Below are 26139 nucleotides of genomic sequence, written 5' to 3' on the forward strand. Positions count from 1 at the left end.
TGCCACGGAGCAACTAAGCCCGTGCACCACAACTACTGAGCCTGTGCTCTAGAGCTCGTGAGCCACAACTACTAAGCCCAAGTGCCACAACTACTGAGCCCGAGTGCCACAACTACTGAAGCCCATGAGCCTAGAGCCCATGCTCCACAACAAGAGAAGCCACCGCAGTGAGAAGCCCGCGCACCGCAACGAAGAGTAGCTCCCACTCACCGCAACTAGAGAAAGCCCGTGCCCAGCAACGAAGACCCAACGCAGCCAAAAATAAATAAATAAATACATTATTTAAAAAAAAACTAATTTCACAACAATGTTTACAAAAGAGGGCATGGGGGAAGAAAAATATTGAAAGCATGTTGTATTTTACATGAAGCATTCTACTCTAAATTGCTTTTTCTTAATATAATTACTGTGCGATACATATTTTTTTAAATATATTTATTTATTTATTTTTGGCTGCACTGGGTCTTCATTGCTGTGCGCGGGCTTTCTCTAGTTGCGGTGAGCGGGGGCTACTCTTTGTCATGATGCGCGGGCTTCTCATTGCGGCGGCCTCTCCCCGTGCAGAGCACGGGCTCCATGCACACGGGATTCAGGAGCTGTGGCTCGAAGCAGAGCGCAGGCTCAGCAGCCGTGGTACACGGGTCCAGTTGCTCTGCAGCATGTGGGATCCTCCTGGACCAGGGCTCGAACCCGTGTTTAGTGCATTGGCAGGCGGATTCCCAACCACTGTGCCACCAGGGAAGCCCCACAATACATATTTTTTCTTTCTCTTCTTTAAAGCAGGTTCCTTCATGAGGAATTTTTCAAACCACAAGTCAACTTACTGGGTTTCAACCATCATTTTTCTTAGAGAAAACAGAATCAAATTAGAAACCATCAGTATGTATTGCACACAGTAAAAGTAAACATTATCTATCAACTATACTTCAATTAAAAATACATAAAAAAATAAAAATGCAAATATTATCTTGTAAAACTTTTACTTCAGTGTAAATACACACGAAAATATGTAAAAGGTAACTGTTAGGAATGGTTTAGTCAAAGTGTGAAAGCTACTGTTCTAATGCCAGCAAATAAGCACTGGCTTAATATGAAGAATAATATAATGGAAAATGTAAAACAATTTCCAATAAAGCATCCTAATTCAGAAGTTCACTATTTTACATGTTTTGCATCCTCCATGCACCATCCCCCATGTCCCCTCTTCCACTCTTCTGTCCTCTCCTAGCTGGTTCTTTAACTGCTATGTTAGTGTACATTACACACCAGAATGGATTAAAGTGAAAAACCATGACTGAGCTTTCTCCTGAAATCCTTCAAACTGGGTAATCTTATCTCTTGAAACAGAAAAGGAGCTGCCCAAAGGCATGAGCGGGACTAAAAAAAATTTCACAGTCTCCCTCCACTTTACTAGATCCTGAAATTTAAAAGAGTAAGCAAAAATATGGATTTTATTCCTACCTGTGAGGAAAAAATAAATCAAATGAACCAAATCAACTGAAGATATTTTCCCCCCAAATTCTGACCAACCATCACTATTACAGATACATATTCTAAAGATTTTAAGTATTTTTCAGTAAGGCTTTAACACCAACTAAAGAGCTAGTCCAGACTGTTTATTCTGAAAGATGACTAAGGCACTGTCACCTGAACCATGGAAAATACAGGACTTTACAATTTCATAAACCTTTTTCTGAATAAGCCCTCTTGTCAGAGTCATACTGAAAATTAAAGCTCCTTTACAGAAACAGCTGTAAGGACAGTCATTATCATAAAAATCACGCTCTCTCTCCATACAAAGATGAAAATAAAGACACTGCCATATGCTCTTGAGTAATTATTCAAGCAGCCTGATGGTTTTGCAATGAATCATCTCTCGCTCCTGTTCACTCTGGTGATCTCTATCTCAACGGATATTAACCCCATCCTTCTGGATGCTCCTGCCAAATATCTTGGATACTTCTCACATCCAATCCAATGGCATATCTCTAAATTCAACATATGCTACACCAGCGTCTGACTGCTTCTCACCACCTCCACTACTACCTCTCTCCCCTGGATAACCTCTCCTACCCTCATACCCTTAAAAAACTATTCTCCACGTAGCAGCCCAGGTTGTCCTTTTAAAACATAAAATCTTACACAAAGCAAAAGCCAAGTACCACAATGACTTACCACGCTTCATACCATCTGATGGCCAGGACCATCCATCCCTACCTACCACCTTACTCTCCTGATCTCTTCAACCGGTCTGCCTCTTCAACCTCTGAATCACTCTGCTCCAGCCACCCTTACCTCATTATTCCTTAGTCACATCAGTGTGCTCCTTCTTCAGGACCTTTGCACTCCTGATGTTCCCTCTGCTTAGACCAAGCTACCTACAGATAACCACCATGTTCACTTCTCCACCTCCTTCAGGTCTTTCCTCAAATGTCACCTTCTTGGTGAGGCTTTCCTTGACCTCTTTAAAACTCACCTCTATCCCTAGCAGTTCGCAACCCCTTTCCCTACTTTATATTTGTCCTTCATTACCACCACAAGGGATTTCTGTCTGTCTGCTTTGCTGCTGTATCTCTAGCATCCAAATAGTGCCTGACACACAAGTGGAGGTCAGTAACTATTTGTTGAATAGATTCATGACTCAAGTAGTGGCATATATTTTCAAGAAAAAAATTTTTGCTCATTTGGGGCAGAACAAACACAAAAATAGCCCAGTCTTCACAGGCATTACCTCATTATTACCATCGTGAACGTTACCATTTATTGAGCACTTACTCTGTGCGCCAAGTACTATGCTGAGCACTCTCCTTACTTGCACTTCTTTTTTTCCATCTAATTCTCACAATAATCCCATGAGTTAGGTATTATTGATCTTACAAAGCAATGCAAGCAAAGGTAAGACTTAGGTCATAAATTAGTAAGATGCAGAGTGGGGCCTAGAAACCAGAACTACATGACGTTTCAACACCATACTCTTAATTGGTAGGCAACTGACTCTTTAAAGCTAACATTAACTGATTATTTATGTGTCAGGTTAAATTATTTACTTGCAGTGTCTTATTTAACTATTTTAATTAAAATAAAAAAACCCGAGGCCAACATTTTTAGTTGCCTAGCCAACATACAGTTTTCCCTTCTTTAATAAGAGAATTTTTACCTATTTTGCTTTAAATAATAACGTGCTTGGATAAAAAGTTTCATTTCATTTGCAAACGGCCAAATGACACAGTTCTGTCCAATAAAATAGAAATGTATCACTGAGTAAGGCTTCCAGGAAAGAAAGCTCTTTGAAAGGGAGCCAGTTGAGTTGTCATGTGACTTTGTCCTTTTACCATATTCTTCTGGCCTGGAACACAAGCACAAGGCTAGGGGTGGAACAACTGTCTTGAAACTATGAGAATGCAAGTCAAAGTGCTAAGTGGAGTGAAAAACTACGAGCCTGGGTGCCTAATGGCACCTAGGCTGCCACTCCAGTTTTCGTGTCATATAAAGGGAGCAAAAAAGTATTTTATTAAGCCACTATTATTTGTTTTCCATTACATGCAGCCAAATGCAATCCCTATTTGATACAACCCTATGAGGTTGTTGGCCCAATGCTGGCCTTATTGAAAATGTTATCATAGTTAAGTCTTCCAATCAGGGGGAGAAAATACACTAACCATTAAGCATCACTCTACCAATAGAAAATAACGGCTTTCACATTTATGGAAGAGCTAGAGGTGGGATCCTGGAATCTGTATTTGGAAACCAATACTTTAGACATCAAATGTGTAGTTAGTGAACAACTAATGAAAATTTAAAAGGGTAGGGAAAGTAGAGAATAAAGCTAGTAGGCTGCCTTCACCACAGTATCAAAGGTAGGTGAATCACACCTTACTAAAAACAGATCTTAAAGAACAATTTTCTAAACCTAGGCTGAGGTAAACAGTAAATATTTGAGACTTTTAAAAATGCATGGTAACACTGGACTTCCCTGGTGGCACAGTGGTTAAGAATCTGCCTGCCAATGCAGGGGACATGGGTTTGATCCCTGGTCCAGGAAGATCCCACATGCCGCAGAGCAACTAAGCCCATGCGCCACAACTACTGAGCCTGCGCTCTAGAGCCTGTGAGTCACAACTACTGGGCCCGTGCACCTACAGCCCATGCTCCCCAACAAGAAAAGCCACTGCAATGAGAAGCCCGTGCACTGCAAAGAAGAGTAGCCCCAGCTCGCCGCAACTAGAGAAAACCCGCATGCAGCAATGAAGACCCAACACAGCCAAAAAATAAATAAAAAGTAAAACAAAAACCAAAACAAACAAACAAAAACCAAAATGGGCTTCCCTGGTGGCGCAGCGGTTGAGAGTCCGCCTGCCGATGCAGGGGACACGGGTTCGTGCCCCGGTCCGGGAAGATCCCACATGCCGTGGAGCGGCTAGGCCCGTGAGCCATGGCAGCTGAGCCTGCGCGTCCAGAGCCTGTGCTCCGCAATGGGAGAGGCCACAACAGTGAGAGGCCCGCATACCGCAAAAAAAAAAAAAAAAAAATGCATGATAACAAAAGCCACATGGCACAGCCCTTGACAGACTGGTTTCCCACTTTGCCACTATATTGTGTCGTGGGTAATAAAACAGGTGGCAGGGCCTTACACTGCTATACTACCATGTCCAGCATAAATCCTTAAATCCATCTAAACCTGAATAAGATCTGGAAGTAAGAAAAAAAAAAGATGCAGTGATGGTCCAATAAACATTACAACAGATTCAAAGCATTACAAGATTACAAGTGTTACAAGATTTCAAATCATGTATTTCACATTTTATGGCAGTACCAAAAATTAGGAAACAGAAAAAGAAGAAAAAAAGAAAGAGATAACAAAGAGATTGTATGAAGTAATGAATACAAGCTAAAAGCTTCCTGCAAACAACTACAACAACAACCTGCACAATAGCCCCAAGGACATGGGTACCATTATTCCCATTTTACAGACAAAAAACTGACACTAAAACAGTTATATAAATTGCCCCAGATCAGATAGGTAGGAAGAGCTAACGCCAGGATTTGAATCCAGGTCGGTCTAACCCCAAAGCCCATACTATTACAGTTGCTTCAACACACGTCAAATACAGTACAACACCTGGTCAGAAGTGCTAATGCAATAGTAGGGGTTAGGAAGGAGCTCAAAAACACTGAAAAGATAAATGATTAATAGTGAGACCAATACTACATCTTTTACAAGTAATCATACTTAAAGTTCAAACCTTTGCCAAAGCATGCTTAAGATGATACAATTCTCTAAAAGGAAGTCCGTTTTTTTTTGGCGGTACGCGGGCCTCTCACTGTTACGGCCTCTCCCGTTGCGGAGCACAGGCTCCGGACGCACAGGCTCAGCGGCCATGGCTCACGGGCCCAGCCGCTCCGCGGCATGTGGGATCTTCCCGGACCGGGGCACGAACCCGTGTCCCCTGCATCGGAAGGCGGACTCTCAACCACTGCGCCACCAGGGAAGCCTTAAAAGGAAGTCCTTTGAATTCCCAACTTGTATGCTTTTATCATGTTCTAGGAAGGGAATTTTCTCTTCTCTATAAGATTTTGCCAGAAAAAGAGAGAATAAAACCATGCGAGAAACTAACCCCAAATACAGTCCTAAGTAGCACATGTGAAAAAGATATATAGTTCAAATAACTGTATGTGCTTTGACCAGAAAGGAGACAGCATTATACCATTTCCTTAAAATACAATCCCTTGGAAACAGAAAATTCAAAAAGATTCCCCCAAGCTTTTTTTGCCCAGACTTCAACCATTTGTTTCCTGAAAAAAAATAAGTATAATCTGAAGAAATTACAAAGATTCATTTGGAAAGCTACTTACAGCTTATTACAAAATACTGTATTCCAAACATTTTGGCATGGAAGCAAAGTTAGAATAAGCATGCACTGCTTTACTGAGCCTTGCTACTTGTACTAGGCTGTAGTTCAAGGAAAAACTTTTTTTCCTCCCTCTTGAGAAGATGGGGTGAGAGAGAGTGTGTGAGGAGTGGGGTGGAAGTACATTAAGAACTTTCAGGAACTTATTAATGAGAGAGAGAGAACATTAAAAAAAATGACAAAATAGGATACACAAAAGAGAATAAATCTAACTATATCTAAAAGGGTTATCTACAAAATATCTGCTCCGATCAGTTTTTTTTCATTGTAAGGATATTTCCTTTAAAAGGTGAGATTATGGGGCTTCCCTGGTGGCGCAGTGGTTGAGAGTCCGCCTGCCAATGCAGGGGACACGGGTTCGTGCCCCGGTCCGGGAAGATCCCACATGCCGTGGAGCGGCTGGGCCCATGAGCCATGGCCACTGAGCCTGCGCGTCTGGAGCCTGTGCTCCGCAACCGGAGAGGCCACAACAGTGAGAGGCCCGTGTACCGCAAAAAAAAAAAGGTGAGATTATGACCACCATCTTCAGATACTTCCAAAAACCAATCAAATGCAGATGCAGAAATAAGGATCCTGGATTAGGCGACAGTTGGACACCAGTACTAGCTCTGCCCATAACTAGCTCTGACTTTAGACAGGTCATTTTACCTTCCTATGTCTCAGTGTCTTCATCTGTAAAACAAGATGGTTCACCTTACCTCACACCTTACAGAAAACTTAACTCAAAATATATCAGAGGACTAAATTTAAGAGCTAAACTATAACAGAAGAAAACATAGGAAAAAAAATCTTTGTGATGTTGGGTTACTAAAGATTTCTCAGGACTTCCCTGGTGGTCCAGCGGTTAAGACTCTGCACTTCCATTACAGGGGGCGCGGGTTAGATCCCTGGTCGGGGAACTAAGATCCCGCAAGCTGTGGCACGCCCCCCCCGCCCCCCCAAAAAAGACTGAGAGTAAATATTTGAAATCATATATCAGGTGAAGGACTCATATCCAGAAATGAATACACACCCTCACACACATCTCTATAACTCAGTGAGAAGAAAACACCCCAATGGGCAACCCAAATGGGAAAAAAATTTGAATAGACATTTTACCAAAGAATAGATATGAAAAGCTAATAAATAAGCACATGAAAAGATACTCTCTATTGGGAAGAGATATGGGAACATATGTATACGTATAACTGATTCACTTTGTTATAAAGCAGAAACTAACACACCATTGTAAAGCAATTATACCCCAATAGAGATGTTAAAAAAAAAAGATACTCTCTATTATTAGTTATTACAGAAATGTAAAACAAAACCATGATCAAATACCACTTCACATCCACTAGGATGGCTATAATCAAAGACAGACAACAAATGCTGGCAAAAATGTAAAGAAATAGGGACCCTCATACATGGCTGATGGGAATGTAAAATGGTACAGTCACTTTGAAAGTCTGTCCATTTCTTAAAATGTTAAACATAAATCTACTATATGACCCAGCAATTCCACTCAAGAAAAATGAACCATGGTCACATGAAGATTTGATGTAAATGCTCATAGAAACATTATTCCAAATAGGCAAAAAGCAGAAGAAACCCAATGTCCATCAAGTGGTGTCCAATGAAAAGGAATAATGTACTAATACAGGCTACAACATGGATGAACCTCAAAAAACATTACACAAAGTAAAAGAAACCAAACACAAAAGATCACATATTATATGATCACATTTATATGAAATTTCCAGAAAAGACAAATCTATAGAGACAGAAAGTAGATCTGTGGTTGCCTACGGCAGGGAGTGACTGCAAATGTACATGAGGCATCTTTCTGGAATGATGGAAATGTTCTAAAATTGGATTGTGGTGATGACTGAACAACTCTGTAAATTTACTAAAAAACTATAGTACTGTAAACTTAAAACAGGTGGATTTTATGGTATATAAATTGCTTTTAAAAATGAAAAAACATTATGCTACGTGAATGAAGCCAAACAAAAAAAACTGCATATTACACGATCCCATTTATATGAAATGTCCAGAAAAGGCAAATCTATGGAGACAGAAAGTAGATTTGCAGTTGCCTGAAACTGGGGGTAGGAACAGGGATTAACTGTAAACAGGCACAAGGGATCTCACTGGGGTGATGAACATATTCTAAAACTGTATTATGCTGATTGGTGCACAACACAATAAATTTACTAAAAATAATTTAATTTTATATTTAAAAATGGGTGAATTTTATACTAAAAACTGGGTGAAATTATACCTCAGAGTAAAATTGCTTTTAAAAATAAGGTGGTCAAATCACATTGGAGTTAACTTTTTATCCACAGACCACTTTGAGAATAAGATGAAGACTAACCCTAACCCAGAGGCCTGAGCCTCCCTTTTGCTCACTCACAGACACCTTATTGGTCTGAGGACACCAAATTAACAAGTTTCTAAAGCTCTAGAGCCTTGTGCAATCATAATAGCAAGGGCATTCGGAACAACTACAACCCTCCTCTTCACCCTAGAAAGATGTACAACTTACCAGAAAGAAAATCAAAATTCCTTTTCTAAAATGATAAGGACCCCCTTTCCTTACTTTTTAGACATCATTTTGGAATTTCCCACTTAATCCCTTTTTTCAATAAGAAACTCTGATTGAGGGACTCAGAAGCAATCAATCAAGACAGAGACCTAGCTAGCTGTCTTTAGAACCAACCAGTATACATCAAAGACCCAGCATGTAGTAAAGATCCATGAAGTGGCTTAAGGAAAAAGATGTGCTGTCTTTCAGATAAAAATTAGGCCAGATTTGTTTTGAAACAAGAAGTAAAGTGAAAAAAAGAAATGTGACAAAGTTTCTCTAAACACCTACACGGTGCAATAAACACTACCCACCCTGCCACCACCCCCCACCCCGCCAAGACAGCTAAGGAGTTTTCAGCCACTCTTTGTTATAAAACTAATTTAGGACTGGATGCTGATCTGGCAAAGCAGACAATCTCCTTCCTCCAACACACAAGGGTCTGCTCGTGTCTGTTGGATTGAGCTTCTGTTTAGCTAAACCCACCCCCTTTTGATTTCTAAAATCACTAGATTATTGTTGTCTAACAAATACTCCCCTCATCCCCAGTCCCCACCCTCCCCCAATCACTGTGCCTCTGTGAGAATTACAATCCATGTTTGTGCAAGTTTTGGTCTCTGCCAACTGGTATTCCCAGACCCCCTTCAAATCCATTCCAAACACAATAGCCAGGTCCATCGGATTGTTTCATGTCTTTGCTTGAAGCCCTCCAATAACACTTAAAATAAAATTCCAAAATCCTTTCCTTGGCTGAGAAGATCCCTAAAATCTGGCTTCTCCCTTACCTTTCTAACCTTACCAGTCTTCTTTCAGGTCCTAAAACACACCAAGCTCTTTCCCTCCTCAGGAGCCTTTGCATTTCCTCATCCCTCAGTCGGGAAAAAATTTCCCTAGGCTCTTAAGACTCTCTCATCCTTCAGTGCTCAACTTACATGTAAACGCCTCAGAAAAAGCATCTTCCTTGAAATTGCCCCAACTAGGTCTCCACGTTATCCTCTATCAGAACATCTTGTTTATTCCCTTCCTAGCACTTGCCAAAACCTATAATTCTTTTTATTTACCTACTTATTTACTATCTACCTCCCTGACTAGAAAGTCAATTCCAAGCAGTCGTAAGTTGTGTCTACATCGCTCAGTGCGGTACCTGCAGCTTCATCTGGAGAGGATCCCCAGCTCTACCGCAGCAACGCCTGGCACTTCGTGCGGGTTCTCGCACGGATGCGGGAGTGAACAAAAGCACCCTAACCCATCAACCCCCGAATAGCTAGCCGTGCCCCCAACTGCAATACCCCATTTCTCGCACCGCCTCGTAAAGGCCTGTCCCATACCTTCACTTTTCTTTCTCTCTCAGACACATGTCTCTCAGGTTCAAACATCTGTCACTACACAAATCTCTGGTGAGCCTCTCAAACCCCACCCCACCGCGCCGCACAGGCGCGCCACTCAAAATCCCCTCCATGCCTTGCACGCGCTGCACAAACCTGGAGCCTCACCCACGCTCCCTACCAACCCCCGGGCCACTCGAGCGCCCACGAATATCTGGGAGCCCTGCGCTCTCCGAGCTCCCGTGGGTCCCCTCGTTCCCGCGTGCCACCCGCCATCCAGCGCGGCGCCTCCCCCTTCCGCGGCGCCAGCTCTCACCTATCACCTCCTGCAGCTCGTAATCGTCCCTGTTGATGGACCAAGGAAGGGCGCTGGAGTCCTCGGACATGACGGCGGCACGGCACTCAGCCCTCCCTCAAACTCGCTGACCTCCCTCTTCTCCTCGCCGCGCCTCTCCCCACCCCCAACCGCTGCCGCCGCGCCCCCACCAACCGCCTCTGGAACAGCCACGGGTCGACGGCGCCTGGCGCCGGGTGGCCGCGCGGCAGAGCAGCGGGGGGCTCGAAGCACCCGCGGACCTCGCCTCCTGCTCCTCCGCGGCCGGCACTCCCCTGCCCGGCCCAGGTCCCGGCCTCGGCCTCCGTGGCAGCAGCTACAGGAGCTTCGCCTCGGCCCAGCCCCTCTGTCCCGCCCTCCACCCCAGCCCCACGCACGGGCCAAACTTTCCCTTCTCCCTCCACCTGCCGACACGCAGCGCGCTGACGTCACCGCGCCGGGCACGCCCCGCCTCGGCCCCGCCTCCAGCCGCCATTTCAAGTGTGGCTGGATGAGCAGCGAGCAAGTGAGAAGCCCGAGGAGGAGGAAGTTGACAATAGAAGGGAAGAAATGCTTTGAAAGGAGTTCAACAAGGGCATCGGAAAGCCAGAGAAGAGCCTAAAGTAGCAGAAGCGGTAGCCACACTGAGTATGGCAACCAAACGGCGGCTTAGTGGAGGGGGCGGAGCCACTTCTGGCGGCGGGGGCACGTTGCCGTCTCCGCTGTCGCATTCATTGGCTTATTTGAGAAGGAATCAGAAAGGCAATAGGTGAGTGTGGACGTCAGTCATAAATTAGTCCCGCCAGCAGGCGCTCTGAGCGCCGTGCTCCGACAGGGCTCCAGTCCTTCAAGGTGGCGGTTATGCCTCTTGGTTTGCACAGTTCTCCCAAAAGACGTCGCGGTGTAACCGTCACACCCTCGAGACGTGCAAACGGCTCCGCAGGGTGTGGAGAAACCCGAGGGAGCAGCTGGGTGGGGTGGACAACTGCCAAGTGGGATAAAAGGCCTTCGGCCACGAGACAGGGGAACCGGAAGCTCGCCCCGTGACGACACTTTCTCTAGGCGGAAGTTCTATCTGCAGCGCCCATCGCGGCCTTCTCAGTAACCTTAATGGTTAGGGTGTTCTGTCCATACTCAACTTTGGGTCTGGAGCTTAAATGAGCACCTGTCTTGGGGCCTCGGAAGGTTGGAATTTTTCCCCAGAGGCGGCTGGGGCCATTAAACAAGTGAGGTTTGGCCCAGGAGATTTGAGGTCGTTTCAGAGGCCTTGACTTTTGTGTGACCTCATTGAACTTGAGTTTTCACAGGTTGACCACTTACGGCCGTTGGAGAAATTAACGAGGTGAAATTGAACATACTTGGTAAAATGGAATAAAGAGTACTGACGTGGATTGGCCTAGGTGTGAAGCTCTTCTCAGTTGGATGTCTTTAAACCAGTAGTAGTCCTTATGAAAGAGACCTTCACCCAGGCCATGCCAGGCACTGGAAGCCCTGTGCAGGAAATCCACTGACTACAAAACCAAAGCAGTGGGACTTCCCTGCTGGCGTGGTGGTTAAGAATCTGCCTACCAATGCAGGGGACATGGGTTCGATCCCTGGTTCGGGAAGATCCCACATGCCGCGGAGCAACTGAGCCCATGCTCCACAACTGATGAGCCTGCGCTCTAGAGCCCGCGAGCCACAACTCCTGAGCCCGTGTGCCACAACTATGGAAGCCCACGCACCTAGAGCCCGTGCTCCACAACAAGAGAAGCCACCGCAATGAGAAGCCCGTGCACTGTAACGAGGAGTAGCCCTTGCTCGCCACAACTAGAGAGAGCCCGTGCACAGCAACAAAGACCCAACACAGCCAAAAATAAATAAATAAAATAAATTTATGAAAAAAACAAAAGCAGTCGGGCTTCCCTGGTGGCGCAGTGATTGAGAGTCCGCCTGCCGATGCAGGGACACGGGTTCATGCCCCGGTCCAGGAAGATCCCACATGCTTGCATACCGCAACAACAACAACAAAAAAAAAACAAAAAAACAAAAGCAGTCAACTAGGAGCTGCAGCAATGAAGCTGTTAGCGCGTTTCCACCTGCTTGGTGGGATTGGAGAATGTTTCATGGAGGAGGAGACCCTGCACAGTTAACATGTTATCAACAGGTGGAAATTGAGAAGCTAGACTATTTCAGTCACAGCAGAGGTGCCAGAGTTCCCAAGTTTGGAAGCATAGCACAGGCCTTGCTATAGAGATTGGTTTCAGCTGTTAACTACTGATACCTTCTTTACTGCCACGTGTTGCCTTTTTCGTTTTGCAGGGAGAAGAGGGATGGGGATCAAATCTATCAGAGAGGAGCTAACGCTGATGGTAAGGATTAGAGATGTCAAGGTTTGTACCAATAGAAAGATCCATAAACCGGAAATTCTTAACCTGGATTTATTGGCCTGTGTGGACCATGAACAACCTTCAGAAAGTCTGTGTTGTTTTTACTCCTTTGAAATTGTGTGCAGAATAGTATGTACTTCAGGGAGAAATCTGGCCACCTTCCTCCTTTCTCTCTTCTCCTTCCCCAGTGAAAAGGAGCTACTGACCTAATAATGAAAATTCACGATGTTAATTGACCCACATTCTTGGTGGTCAGGGCCACTATACATTCGTTGATGGGTTCTTTTCTACTTCCTCCAATGCACAAAGCTTGATGGTTTAGTTGAGCCAGAACCTGCTCTGCAGATCTGGTCATTTTATTTCCCCTGTCTCCTGGGCTTTCTCCATGTGGCTGATGGTCATGAAGTTCCCATGTTTTTAATGAGCAAAGAATTGGTGGCTGTTTGAGACCAGAAGCCGAAACCTCAATTTCTTTCTCAGCTTATGGAGTATCTTCCATGTGATAGCACTGTCATAAACACTGGGTGTACAGTGGTAAACAAAGTAACTTAGTTCCTGTTTTCATGGAGCTATAGCCTAATAGAGGAAGAGTAAACAACTCAGCAAATACATAGATGAGGAATTATGTTACAAAGCATCAAGCAGGAAAAGGCGAGTATACTGTGACGGACAGTAGTTAGGGAGTTTGGAGAAAACCTCTATGAGAAAACTGCGAGGGAGCCAGCCATGCACAGTGTGTTCTAAACAGGTTACAACGGGGTTTTAGGCACTTTCGAAGCTATTGAAGTAATAATTTCATTCCTCTTAGGCCTCTGGTCCTTGTATATGGCTCCCTCAGTAATCTTTTGGGGGATGGGGGAAAAGGGGGTTAAGGTGATTCTGAACCCTTGCCCTAATACCAAAATTTAACCAAATCTTACCTAGGTTTCTTGAAAGTATGACATACTTTCCTGAAGAGTGGGACCTTGTTTTTCCTCACATTTTCAAAGGAGTCCTTGTCTTCTTTTGGGTTCCTCCCAAAGTCAGACTCAGAAAAGATTTGGATGCAAATAGTTTATTTAGGAGGTGACCTCAAGAGGCATTCTGAAGGAGTGGTGAGGTGAGACAGGAAAGGAAGGAAAGTCATTCAAGGGTATGTTAATGAGGGGAGACCGTGGCTATTTGAGAAACTGGAACGCACCTTGGAATTGCCCCACCAACAGGCAAGGAAGCTGAGGTATTTGCCCACCAACTCCTTTTCCTCTTTATTGTTAATGCTCCTGCACTTCCGCCCAGCTCAGTGCTGGGAAAAGCATGCTCCTAAAGTCAGAGAATGCACTCAAGCAAGAGACACAGACAGTCCTCCTCACGTACTAGAACTCTCTGAAACCAAACGTCAGAGAAGGCCCAAAGGATATGTACGGGTATAGACAGCATCTACTACAGTGTGTAAACCCAGAAGTTGAGAATCATTGTCTGGGCTGAAAAGCTGGGAGGGAAAGTATATTCATGCTTCCTCTTCTTTCTCTGTTGCCTTTAAGCAACTTACCTGCATTGTGTTTTGCTTTTAGCACCTGCAGGGTAGAGGAAAAAGGACTGATTTCAAGACTAATGATGTGTTGAAGTGATAATTACAGCTTTAATTCAAGTTTTATAGGCTCCATTAAAGAAAGAGAGTTGAAGTCTATAAATTAATATGTACCTTTTGTGAGAAACCTGAATATAAAGAAAAGCACAAGTTTATGTCTCTGTCCTAAGCTGATATTCTCAGCAGTTCCACATCAGCGCCAGGACCAACTGTAAACTGCTGGAATCTGTCTCCCCCCCGCCACCCCCTTCTCTCCAGTATCACACGTCATATGTAGTATAAAGTCACCTCTTGTGAGAAGGGATAACACCCATTCCTCACATAGGTGTGCTTCCCGCCTATATGCCTAGAATGGTCCCTGTACAGGCACGTATTCAGGCATGGTGTTGATTAAAAATCGATGGAGTTTGCGAGTAGAGAAGACATGCACAAGCTAGGAGTCTGGAGCCTGGGGAGAAGCTGACATCTTGGCAAACCCAGGGAATGAACGTCCAAGGTGACAGGGGCTCAGAGCCTGTAAGAAATAGGTAGATGAGAGGTTATTGTAGGAAAAGAAAAATCAGTCCATGCAGAAAGTAGAGTCTCAGCATCAAGCTGGGTTCTGGGCCAGAGAGTAGCTTCAGGTTCTCTCAGGCTGGCACCATGCCAACTTGATGATCTCAAGTTGAATTGAGCAAAAGATGGGAAATACCTGACTGAGGTGGAGCAGGTGCCTAGGTGCCTGCTACTTTTCAAACACTCTCTTAAAGGTTTAATATGTCTAGAAACCTCCTTCATTAGGATGTTTATTGTAACATTATTGTAATAGGGGAAAACTGGAAACAACCTTGGATACAGGTGTCCATTGATAGAGGATTGGTAATTGCTTGTATATATTATGTAGAACATCTCAGGATAAATAAGAAATTTGTGTGTTAATGCTAGCTGAAGTAACAACCCAAAACTAAACTAAACTGGCTGGTTTAACCCAAAAGCTTATTTCTCACACACATATAGTCCAATACATATGTCCTTGGTGCCTTTCCTCCAAGCAGAGAATTAGATTTTGGCTCCTTCCATCTTGTGGCACCACCATCTTCTAGGATCTCCTTAGAGTCTTCTGCTGGACCCTCTGCATTCAGCCAGCTGGTTAGCTGAGAGGGAGAACACTACAAAAGCTGGCCAACACTGGAAGTTGTGTTTGTTACTTCTTCCCAGGTTGTGTTGGTCAGAACTGAAGTCAAGGAAACTGGGACATGGCTTCTTCTGTGTCCAGGAAGAAGAAACGGGATTAGTCAACATCTAGGCGATCTCTGCCACAATTGGTAAATTTGGTTGCGGCCAGGCCAGAGCTACTGACTTATTGAGGAAGAGGAATAGGAGGGATATACTCTTTTGTACATTTTGGACTTTATAAATCCAAATATTACCTGTTCAAAAAAAATTAAGAAGGGGAGACCGGTGAAATTCTGGTTCATCTGTGCTGTGAAATATTACATAGCAGTTAGAATGAAGTATATCTGTACATACTGGAATGGAGTGATCTGTAATTAAGGTAAACAAGCAAGTTATAGATAAATTTCTGCATTGACTTAGTTTGGACTACTATAACAAATTACCATAGACTGGGTTGCTTAAAACAAATATTTTTTCTCACAGTTCTGGGGCATGGGAAGTCAAAGATCAGGATGCTGGCAGATCTGATGTCTGGTGAAGGCCTGCGTCCTGATTTAAAGACAGCCATCTCCTGATTGTATTCTTATATGGCAGAGGGCAGGAGCAAGCTCTCATGTCTCTGCTTATAAAGGCACTAATCCCATTCCTGAGGGTGCCACCCTCATGACCTATTTACCTCCCAAAAGCCCCACCTCCTAATATTATCACATTGATGGCTAGGATTTCAACATATGAATTTGGGAGAGACACAAACATTCAACCTATAACATATATGTATATAAATATATGGAATAAGGTCTGGGAGATGGGTGGAGGTGCAATACACATTTGCTTTTTGTGTACTGTTTGAACTATAAGGAGAAAATATTCCAATATTGTGTAACACTAACAATGTAAATTCTCTAAAGAAATTCATTAAGATCAATTTCACAAAAATATTTTGGAGGCCCATAAACCCCAGCTTCATTAATAAAGATAATGTAAATTAAAACTAAAATGAGATTCCATTTCACTCTCACCAGATAGGCAAAATTTTAAAGCCAGAAAATACTAAGATGAAGAGCAACAGAAACTCTCATCCTCTGCTAGTTGGAATGTCAATTGCTGTGACCTCTTTGGAAAAAGCAGGTTGTTATTATGTAGTAAAATAGAACCTGTGCTTCCCCTATAGCCCAGCAATTCCACTCTTAAGTATATATATATATTAATAACCTCTTGTACATGTGTTCCAAGTAATATACACAGGAACATCTATATCAGCATGTTTTGTAATAGCTAAATAAATAAAGGAAAGCACCCAAATAGAATGTAAAGATAATTATACAGTGGATACTTTATGTGGAAAGGTATTTATGCAGCTACATAAAGTAACTTGACTAAATCTCAGAACAATGATGATAGCAACAAAGTAACAGAAGAATACTTACAAGTGTGACTGTAAGTGTACATGACTTCCCTCAGGGTTGGAACAATCTCACAAAAAGCATTCCAAGTAGGGAGGAGGGGAGGACTGACCGTCAGCTGAACCTGGCAGAGCCAGTAAGACTTGGATGGGTGGAGCAGAAGAAAAGTGGCATTCCTGGAAGGAGGAAAGGCCTGAACAAAGGCAGGCACAGTGAAACCAGGTTGAACAGAGTGTTGGACATTCTCTCACAAAAAGGGAACTCACAAAAAGGTCAGAAGTAGGCACAATTGAATAAGAAGGGCAAGGAAACAACAATCAGTTTGGTGATTAACTCTAGGGGAAAGGAAAGGGATGCAACCAGGATAGGGCACACAGAAGACTTCCAAGATTCAGGTAGTGTGCTATTTCTTTTTTTTTTTTAATATATTTTTGGCTGCCTTGGGTCTTTGTTGCTGCACATGGGCTTTCTCTAGTTGCAGTAAGCAGGCTTCTCATTGTGGTGGCTTCTCGTTGCAGAGCACGGCTCTAGGAGCACGGGCTGCAGTAGTTGTGGTATGTGGGCTTCAGTAGTTGTGGCTTGTGGGCTCTAGAGTGCAGGCTCAGTAGTTGTGGCACACGGGGCTTAGTTGCTCAGCGTCATGTGGGATCTTCCGAGACCAGGGCTCGAACCCATGTTGCCTGAATTGGCAGGCGGATTCTTAACCACTGTGCCACCAGGGAAGTCCGAGTGTGCTATTTCTTAACCTGGTGATGAGTACACAAGTGCTCAACTATTCCTATATGTTTATGTGTTCTTTTAAGGTATATTTCATAATTTTAAGTTTGGTTTGTCATGGCTCGGGCAGTAATAATATTTATGGTACCCCGCAGTCTGCCCATCCCTTCTTTCAAGCTGAGGGAACGTCCAACACTCTCTTCAACCTGGTTTCATTTTGTCTGCCTCTTTTCAGGCCTTTCCTCCTTCCAGGAATGCCACTTTTCTTCTCCACCTGTCCAAGTCTTACTGGCTCTGCCAGGTTCAGCTGATGGTCAGCCCTCCCCTCCTCCCTACTTGGAATGCTTTTTCTGAGATTGTTCCAGCCCTGAGGGAAGTCATGTATACATACTACCTCACCCAGACCATTTCCGGGCACTTAACCTGTGCTGCCAGGTAACCATAGTCTTCTCTTTTTGTGAGTATTCTGTATTTCAAATTGGGTTGTGGATCACCCATGAGGGGTGGCAGATATCCTATCAGTCAGTAGGAAGTAAAGGACTTTCTTGGAGTTTTGGGTTTGGTGGTGTTGGTTATTTGCCCACCTTAAGCCATGCCAGCATGATGACAGTCTAGAAATGTATAAAGAGCTGCATTTCTCTCCTTTTTAGGAAAATTTGCAAGAATGTATATACCATTCAATTCTCAGCCTTAGGCAGGGGTATCAGAATCTCCGAGGCACAGCAGTAGTTTATAAAAACATTCAAAAATGCAGGTATCTCTCACTAACTAAACTCAGGAACTGAATACTCACATTTATCTTCTGATAACTTGGTGTACCTCACTCTCTGAACTCAGGAACTGGATAGATTCAGACAGCATGGAATTTAATGCCTAGGTTCATTAAATTAATATAAATTCAGATAAAAAGCCCAATAAAATCTTCATAGCAACAATTAGATTTAACTGTGCTAAGGGATATAAATAGGTACCTCATGCAGTCAGTAAAATAGCCTTGTGAGGTTTTTATGCCAGTTTTACAGCTGAGGAAACAAACTCAGAAAGGTTAAGAAACTTTCCTCCAGAAGTTCTTGGAAATGCTTAGCACAGCACCTGGCTTGTAAGCGCTCGGTAACTGATAGCTGTTACTTATTAGTTGGTGGGACTAGAGTAAGAAAGCATTAGGGAGGTGGAGGTTGAGCAACAGTGTGTCTGACTCAAGTCCACTTGCTCAGGAAAAACCGGTTTCAGCCGCCATCTGCATGATGTCATTCACACCATACCACTGCTGCATCGTTGCTGCCCATAGCACTGCCTAATTTCTTTCTTTCTTTGTTTCTTTTTCTTTTTTTTTTTTGGCTGCATTGGGTCTTTGTTGCTGCGCACAGGCTTTCTCTAGTTGCGGCGAGCAGAGGCTATTCTTCATTGCGGTGCGTGGGCTTCTCATTGTGGTGGCTTCTCTTGCTGCGGAGCACGGGCTCTAGGCTGGCGGACTTCAGTAGTTGTGGCATGCAGGCTCAGGAGTTGTGGCTCACAGGCTCTAGAGCACAGGCTCAATAGTTGTGGTGCATGGGCTTAGTTGCTCCACAGCATGTGGGATCTTCCCAGACCAGGGATTGAACCCATGTTCCCTGATTAGCAGGTGGATTCTTAACCACTGTGCCACCAGGGAAGTCCCAGCACTGTCTAATTTCTTATTGCAGTGTCTGGGGAAGGAAATGAAGGCTTTCTCTTTGATTCTCAGTGGATTGTAAAGCCTTGTTTGCCTTCAGCACCCAACCTAAATGAGTGAATTTGGGGTTCAGGTGTACCAAAATTAGAGACGCCCCTGCCTGACTGGACATTGAGTTGGAAGTATCAGGACATCGAGAAATGTGGACAAAAGTTCCCTATCAATTGCAGTGCGCCTACATTTATGAACTCTTCTCCAGGTGCATAGCTGTGAGCAGTCTGCCTAAAGATGGGATTGTCTTCCATCATCCAAAGAGACCTGGGCCCTGGAACTGATGTTACTTCCCTGGTGAATGGCAGTGGACCGTGACAGAGGGAGGGCTCTCCATGACCATAGAGCAGAGTCTTAGGCTCCGTCCACCCCATCCAGCACACAGAAGGTGTTATCCTACTGTTATCAGATTCTTCTGCTTCAGTCTTGTGGGGGGCGGGTAACTTGTTCTCACTTAGTTTTAACTCACCCAAATCCTAGAGAGAAAATAATTAATTTTAAACATTTGGTAGCTTTGTGGTAACTATTATAGAATAGTCGGTGCTGTATTGGGTCTTCTTATGCACTTGACAAGCCTTGGGACACAGACTGAAAGCAGGAAAACAAAGAGGAACTAACTCCATATTGCACAAGCACCAAGGTTGTCATCAGAAAGTAAAGCTGTTGCGTCTGGAGAAAACCTTTCTCAATATGGAGTTGGGTAATTTCACCTGTTAACGTATGTACACATGGTGTGTATAGTGTGTTATTAACACTTCACCTGGCAGGGAGACCCAGGAAGGAAGCAAGTTTGGAGTGCCAAGGACCCCTTGGAAGGTCCTGGTGAAGCATGTAAGTATGCATTGGCACCTACAAACATGGCATACTTCGATATTAAGTAACCAGGCTGTAGAAAATGTATGGCCAGGAGATGAGTGTGCCCACAAACTGCCTGGGGAAAGGAATGGATCTTTGGACCACAACCCCTCGATGTAGAAAGGGTAGAGAAGGAATTGGCACAGTGAAAATTTAGAGAAGTGGGCAGACCCAAGGGCAGCAGGGTAGAACCTACAACTGGGATGCTGGCACAAAGCACCCCAGCGAAGGGTCTTAGTTTTTCAACAGAGATAAAATTCGAGGGATGGATTATTAATACAATTGTCCTTGGAAGGGCCCCAATTCACAGTTATCCTGCAGCCCTTTTATCAAAACCCATGCCTTACTCACTCAGATCATGATGTTCCTTGCATACTGTAGAGATGAAACCTCATCTACCCATAATGTCCAGACCATGAGGGGAAAAAAGTAAGAGGAAATAAAAGTAGCACTACCTGCCGGTGTGTAAACAGGAAAAACAGAAGAGGGAAAGCAAGCAGTGCAGGCATGCTCCAGGATCCTTTTTTCCCCCTATTCATTCTCCCCAACCCATCCAAATCTTGACTAGGGGAAACTGTAGAAGCATCCAAGACAGATAGGGAAATATGAAGAACTCAGAACATCAGAGGCTTGTGGGCTGCTTCCCCACGTATGGCTTGGGGCAGACTGAAGGCTGGCTTGCATCATGTCCAATATACTGTAGGAACAATAATGTAGCAGTGATGGAGGGCAGAGTCTAGGCCAGTGAACACCAGGATACCATACCCAGTTCCTCACAGCCTATACTTGGTCTGCAGGAGGTCAAAAGCTTCCCTGTGTCCTATCAAAGCATGCGGAAGTGCTGTAGAGGCTTGTGTAGAGAGTTGAAATGAAAAGGCCTGCAGAGGTGGGCTTTATGGCAGAAGGCAAATGGTTGGGACCATGGACTTCAGCTCTGAGGGCTGGCATCACACTCCAGAGGCCAGATGAGGCCCACTGCATCTCAGCAGGTAATTATAGGAACTCAGGAATCATGCCAGGTATTTCATGGCAGAACTAGAAGACAGTATAAGGACCTGCTCACAATGATCTATGGCAACGCTTTCCTTCTACCGTGAGGTCATATTTGAGCCTCTCCCTTCCCACACCCCAAGACCTTCTTGACAAGGTGAGGGGGGGAGGGAAAGAGACCTGAGAAGCAGCATTAAGAGAGACCAGGTTACTCTGAAAGACACTGTGTGAACCAGATAATTTAATATTTACCGGCAAGCTCGAATCTCCCTTTCCTGCCCAGCAGGATGGGGGCTTATAGGAAAGATTAGATTACAGAAAACAAACTACATTGTCTTTGCACCTCTGAGTTACAGGGTGAGTTAGTGTGCATCCCTGCTCTAACCTTTTTTGTGCTTTATAGGGCAAGCATATGAAGTGTCCAGTTAAAGCCAGCCCTTTGGCTGCCACCCTCACAGCTAGTGGGGGCAGGAAATGAGAGCCTTTGTACAGAAGCAGATCATGGATGGGCCCAGTGTTCATCTGCAAAGTGGGCGGGACCCACAGCAGGCCAAGGAGGAGACCATCAGCGGACATGGTGGGACTGTGGTTGGATGAGCACTGCAGGGGGCTTGCAACAAACCTGTTTTGTCACTTAGGGCCTCTTGGTTGCCAGTGACAGAAAACCCAAACTGCATTAAGAATGCTAGCATTCTTCTGTAACAATAGCCAAAGTAGAAATTTATTTTTCTCGTACGTAAAAGTCTGAGTGTAAGCAGTTTTGGGCTGATAGTTCAACCCAATAATCAAGGTCCCGGGCCCTTCCCATGCTGTGTCTGCCATCCTCAACATTGAGCTTCTAGCTCCCACCACTGCACTGCTGCACCCACATTGCTGCAGCGTGAAGTGGGTAGGGAAAGTAGAGGACACACAATTTTGTTAAGGTCATGAATTAAAAGTTGCATATAGGGACTTCCCTGGTGGTCCAGTGGGTAAGACTCCATGCTCACAATGTAGGGGGCCTGGATTCAATCCCTGGGAACTAGATCCCACGTGCATGCCGCAACTAAGAAGTCCGCATACCACAACTAAAGATCCCGCAACTAAGACCCAGCACAGCCAAAGTAAATAAAAAATAAATATTAAAATTAAAAAGTTGCATAAATCTCTTTTTTAAAAATTTATTTTATTGAAGTATAGTTGATTTTCTTTTTTTTTTTTGGCCACACCATGCATCATGTGGGATTTTAGTTCCCTGACCAGGGATCGAACCTGTGCCCCCTGCATTGAGAGAGCAATCTTAATCACTGGACCGCCAGGGAAGTCCCTATAGTTGATTTTCAATGTTGTGTTAGTTTCTGGTGTATGGCAAAGTGATTCAGTTATATATGTGTGTGTGTGTGTGTGTGTGTGTGTGTGTGTGTGTGTGTGTGTGTGTGTGTGTGTATACATATATATATACACACACACACACACACACACACACACATATTCTTTTCTATTATGGTTTATTACAGGATATTGAATATAGTTCCCTGTGCTATACAGTAGGTCCTTGTTGTTTATTCATTCTATATATAGTAGTTTGCATCTGCTAACCCCAAACTCCCAACCACAAGTCTGTTCTCTATATCTGTGAGTCTGTTTCTGTTTTGTAGATTCATTTGTGTCATATTTTAGATTCCACATATAAGTGATGTCATATGATATTTGTCTTTCTCTTTCTGACTTACTTCACTTACTATGATCTGTTGGTCCATCCATGTTGCTGCAAATGGCATTATTTCATTCTTTTTTATGGCTGAGTAGTATTCTATTGTCTATGTGTACCACATCTTGTTTATCCATTCCTCTGTCAGTGGACATTTAGGTTGGTTCCATGTCTTGGCTATTGTGAATAGTGCTGCTATGAACATTGGAGTACATGTGTCTTTTTGAATTATTGTTTTGTCCAGGCATATATCACTTTCTCTTACATCCTATTGCCTGTAGCTTAATCACCTAACCAGACCTAAGGTCTCATTTAGCTGTTGCCACAAAAATGCTGTGTAACAACCACAAAATATCAGTGGTAGACAACAGTAAGCATCTATTTCTTGTTCACATGTCTTCAGATCAGCCGATGTTTGGCTGGTCTATGTTGGACTCAGCTGGTCTTGGCTCCAGGCTGCAGCTTGGGTTCAAATCTGTTCCATGTATCTCTCATCCTCTTGCTAACAGCAAGCTGCCCAGGGCCTGTGCTTCTCATGGTGATGAGTTTCATGGTAATGGCAGCATACATAGGCCTTTGCAAGTCATGTATATGGGTTAAAAGCTATGTAAAGAAGGTGGCCTTAGGGCAAGGTTGTGACCTTGCACAGATCTGAGCCCTTTCGCTTTTACACTTACCTATCCAGGGTCAGAATGGCAAAATGAAGGCCTTAGCCCACCCAACTGCAGAAGCACATTTAAAGCCTTTGCTTGGATCATGTCTGCGAACATCCCATTGGCCAACACAAGTTATACCCAAGCCTAATGTCAGTGGGGTAGGAAGTATACCCCTCCCATGAAGGGAGGAGAGGAGGGATGGAACAAATGTCTTACGAACAATAGTCTACCAACCTTAACTACACAGAACTCTGGGAAAGCATGGTGGCCATATGTGCAATTAAAACTCTGGAGTTCTGTTCCTAAAGAAATAAAGAGAAGCTAGATTCTGGGGACAGTCTCTGCCACAATATGTATCAGTCAGGAGTCAGTTTCCACTTCCAATTTAATGAAACCATGGTTGTATTCCCCTACGGAAGCATCCTTCTTTTTAGCGCTAGGACTTTCAAACCCACTGAGCTCAAGGTTGCAGAGATGGGAAGCACAAAAATTCCTCTGTGTTTCATGTGGTGTAAAAGTGAGGAGGGTTACCACATTCTTTACCCCTTGTTTCCCAAACCTCTGCATTTTGGTTATGGGGGAGATGGCACTGTATACTGGTTGCTGACTTATGGCTTTTAAACTGAGACTTAACCAGGCCAATCCACTGTTCTACCTAACTGGGTCTTTCTGGATGGTAGGGCACGTGGTGAGACCAGGAATTCTGAGTGTGGTGCCACTGTCACACTTTATTTGCCATAGAATGTGTCCCTAAGATAGGAGCAGTGCCATGTGAGATATCACAGCTGTGGATAAGGTATTTTGCATGTCCATAAACTAGTGGTGGTGGCAGAAATCCTGCAGGCAGGGGAGGCAAATCCACACCCATGATATGTGTCTATTCCTACAAATAACCTTTCCCCAACATGTTGAAAGGTGTCCAAGAACCAGGTGTCTGGCCGGTCCCCCTGGAAATGGTGCCATTTATGGGTTTAATACAGCTTCTGAATAAACATTTTGGGCATTCAACAGCAGTGCTTAGGGAAATGCCTAGCAGTAATGCCTATGTTACAGAAGAAGAACAGTTACTAATCAATGACCTCAGCTTTCAGACTTCCCTGGTGGTGCAGTGGTCAAGAATCTGCCTGCCAATTGCAGGGGACATGGGTTCGAGCCCTGGTCCCGGAAGATCCCACATGCCGCAGAGCAACTAAGCCCATGTGCCTAGAGCCCGTGCTCTGCAACAAGGGAAGCCACCACAATGAGAAGCCAGTGCCCTGCAACGAAGAGTAGACCCCGCTCGCCGCAACTAGAGAAAGCCCGCATGCAGCAACGAAGACCCAATGCAGCCAAAAAATAAAATTAATTAATTAATTGAAGAAAAGAATGACCTCAGCTTTCATCTTAAGAAATAGAAAAAAAAAAAGTAATTTGAACTCAAACAGCAGAAAAGAAATAATAAAGACCAGAGTGGAAATCAGTAAAACAGTAAACAAAAAACCGTAGAGAAAATCAGTGAAACCAAAAATTGATTCTATGAGAAAAATCTATATAATTTTTAAACCTCTAGTCAGACTGATAAAGAAAAAAGGAGAGGGCTTCCCTGGTAGTGCAGTGGTTAAGAATCCGCCTGCCAATGCAGTGGACACGGGTTTGAGCCCTAGTGCAGGAAGATCCCACATGCCGCAGAGCAACTAAGCCCGTGCACCACAACTACTGAGCCTGCGCTCTAGAGCCCGCGAGCCACAATTACTGAGGCCCACATGCCACAACTACTGAAGCCCACCGCAATGAGAAGCCTGCATACCGCAGCAAAGAGTAGCCCCGGCTAGCTACAACTAAAGAAAGCCCATGTGCAGCAACAAAGACCCACCGCAGCCAAAAATAAATAAATTAATTAATTTTTAAGATAAAAGGAGAGAAGACACAGATAGCAATAAGAGGTGATATCACTACAGTTTTTGCAGATACTGAAAGGGTAATATGTGAACAACTTAATGCCAATAAACTTAACTTAGATTTATTGAAAAACATGAACTGTCAAAGCTCATTTAAGAAGTAGAAAATAAAGAAGTAGATAATCAGCATAGAGTTATAGCTATTAAAATTTTGAATTTGTAGATAAAATCTATCCCACAAAGAAAATGGTGGCAGTAGCCAGATTAGCTTGGTGAGGACAAGTCTTGTTGAGCCTATACACAGTCTTTTACCCTGTCACCATGGCCACTTTGTAAAGGGTCTATTGACCAAGCACTAGAGAATCTAAGGAAGAGGGCTTCTGATGTCCACAGGTTGGGTCCTGTTGTCCTTCCGATTATTGAGTCTCAGCTACAACAGATGCCCTTGAATGATTTACACTCTATGTGTTGCAAGAAGTCCATCTTTCCGCTAGACCTCCTTGTCACCAATCTTCTAATCTTGTTCTTTCTAAATTCCTGACCAGCTGACTATCCTATTAGTGAGTCAAGTTAGCTCTGTACCATAGTTAGATCTGCAGCAGAGTACTGCCCACTGGAGAATATCCCTTCATTGCTGGCTTTTGGAGCCACTCCAGAGTCAGCTGTGATGCAGCGGTTACCCACTTCTTGCTGGTTCCAGCACGTGTGTAGATTCATCTGTAAAAGAAGCCTGTGGGTTTTTTTCCTCCACTAACTTATATGTGTTCCCCTTGAGGGCATAGGTAGAATATTGAAGGAGATATAATCAGGCAGTGGCATTGGATACAAGAGGAGTCCAGTAGTTCACTGTGCCTTTGGACCTGCCCAGTATATACCATTACCATTTCACAATGGCAGGCTGATATGCCTCTCCAATTTTATGGTTCAGTGAACCAGGTAGTACCCAGTTCATGATAAGTACTTTGAGTTGATTGAATCTCCCCATGTCTTGTCCTCCACCTGTGCTTTATCCTATACCACCGCCAGTGATAATTTGCTTATT

General features: G+C 44.0%; 2 protein-coding genes across 7 annotated transcripts in view; one reads left to right on the forward strand and one right to left on the reverse strand.

Moving 5' to 3' along the window:
- The window catches only part of OXSR1 (oxidative stress responsive kinase 1), a 99585-nt gene extending 89115 nt beyond the window's left edge, over positions 1 to 10470 (reverse strand). For all 3 annotated transcript variants that reach the window (XR_009542880.1, XM_060162331.1, XM_060162330.1), the window contains exon 1: positions 10120 to 10470. Coding sequence is in view for 2 of the 3 variants with exons in the window: in XM_060162331.1 (XP_060018314.1) it covers positions 10120 to 10189 (70 nt within the window). In the remaining variant the exon portion in view is untranslated. The remainder of the gene's footprint in view (positions 1 to 10119) is intronic.
- A 148-nt stretch (positions 10471 to 10618) lies between these two features.
- The window catches only part of LOC132527159 (putative UPF0607 protein FLJ37424), a 28518-nt gene continuing 12997 nt past the window's right edge, over positions 10619 to 26139 (forward strand). For all 4 annotated transcript variants that reach the window (XR_009542889.1, XR_009542888.1, XR_009542886.1 and 1 more), the window contains exons 1-2: positions 10619 to 10885; positions 12418 to 12467. The gene's annotated coding sequence lies outside the window, so the exon portion shown is untranslated. The remainder of the gene's footprint in view (positions 10886 to 12417; positions 12468 to 26139) is intronic.

The sequence above is a fragment of the Lagenorhynchus albirostris genome, chromosome 10 (assembly GCF_949774975.1).
Source record: "Lagenorhynchus albirostris chromosome 10, mLagAlb1.1, whole genome shotgun sequence".
NCBI classification, from domain to species: Eukaryota; Metazoa; Chordata; class Mammalia; order Artiodactyla; family Delphinidae; genus Lagenorhynchus; species Lagenorhynchus albirostris.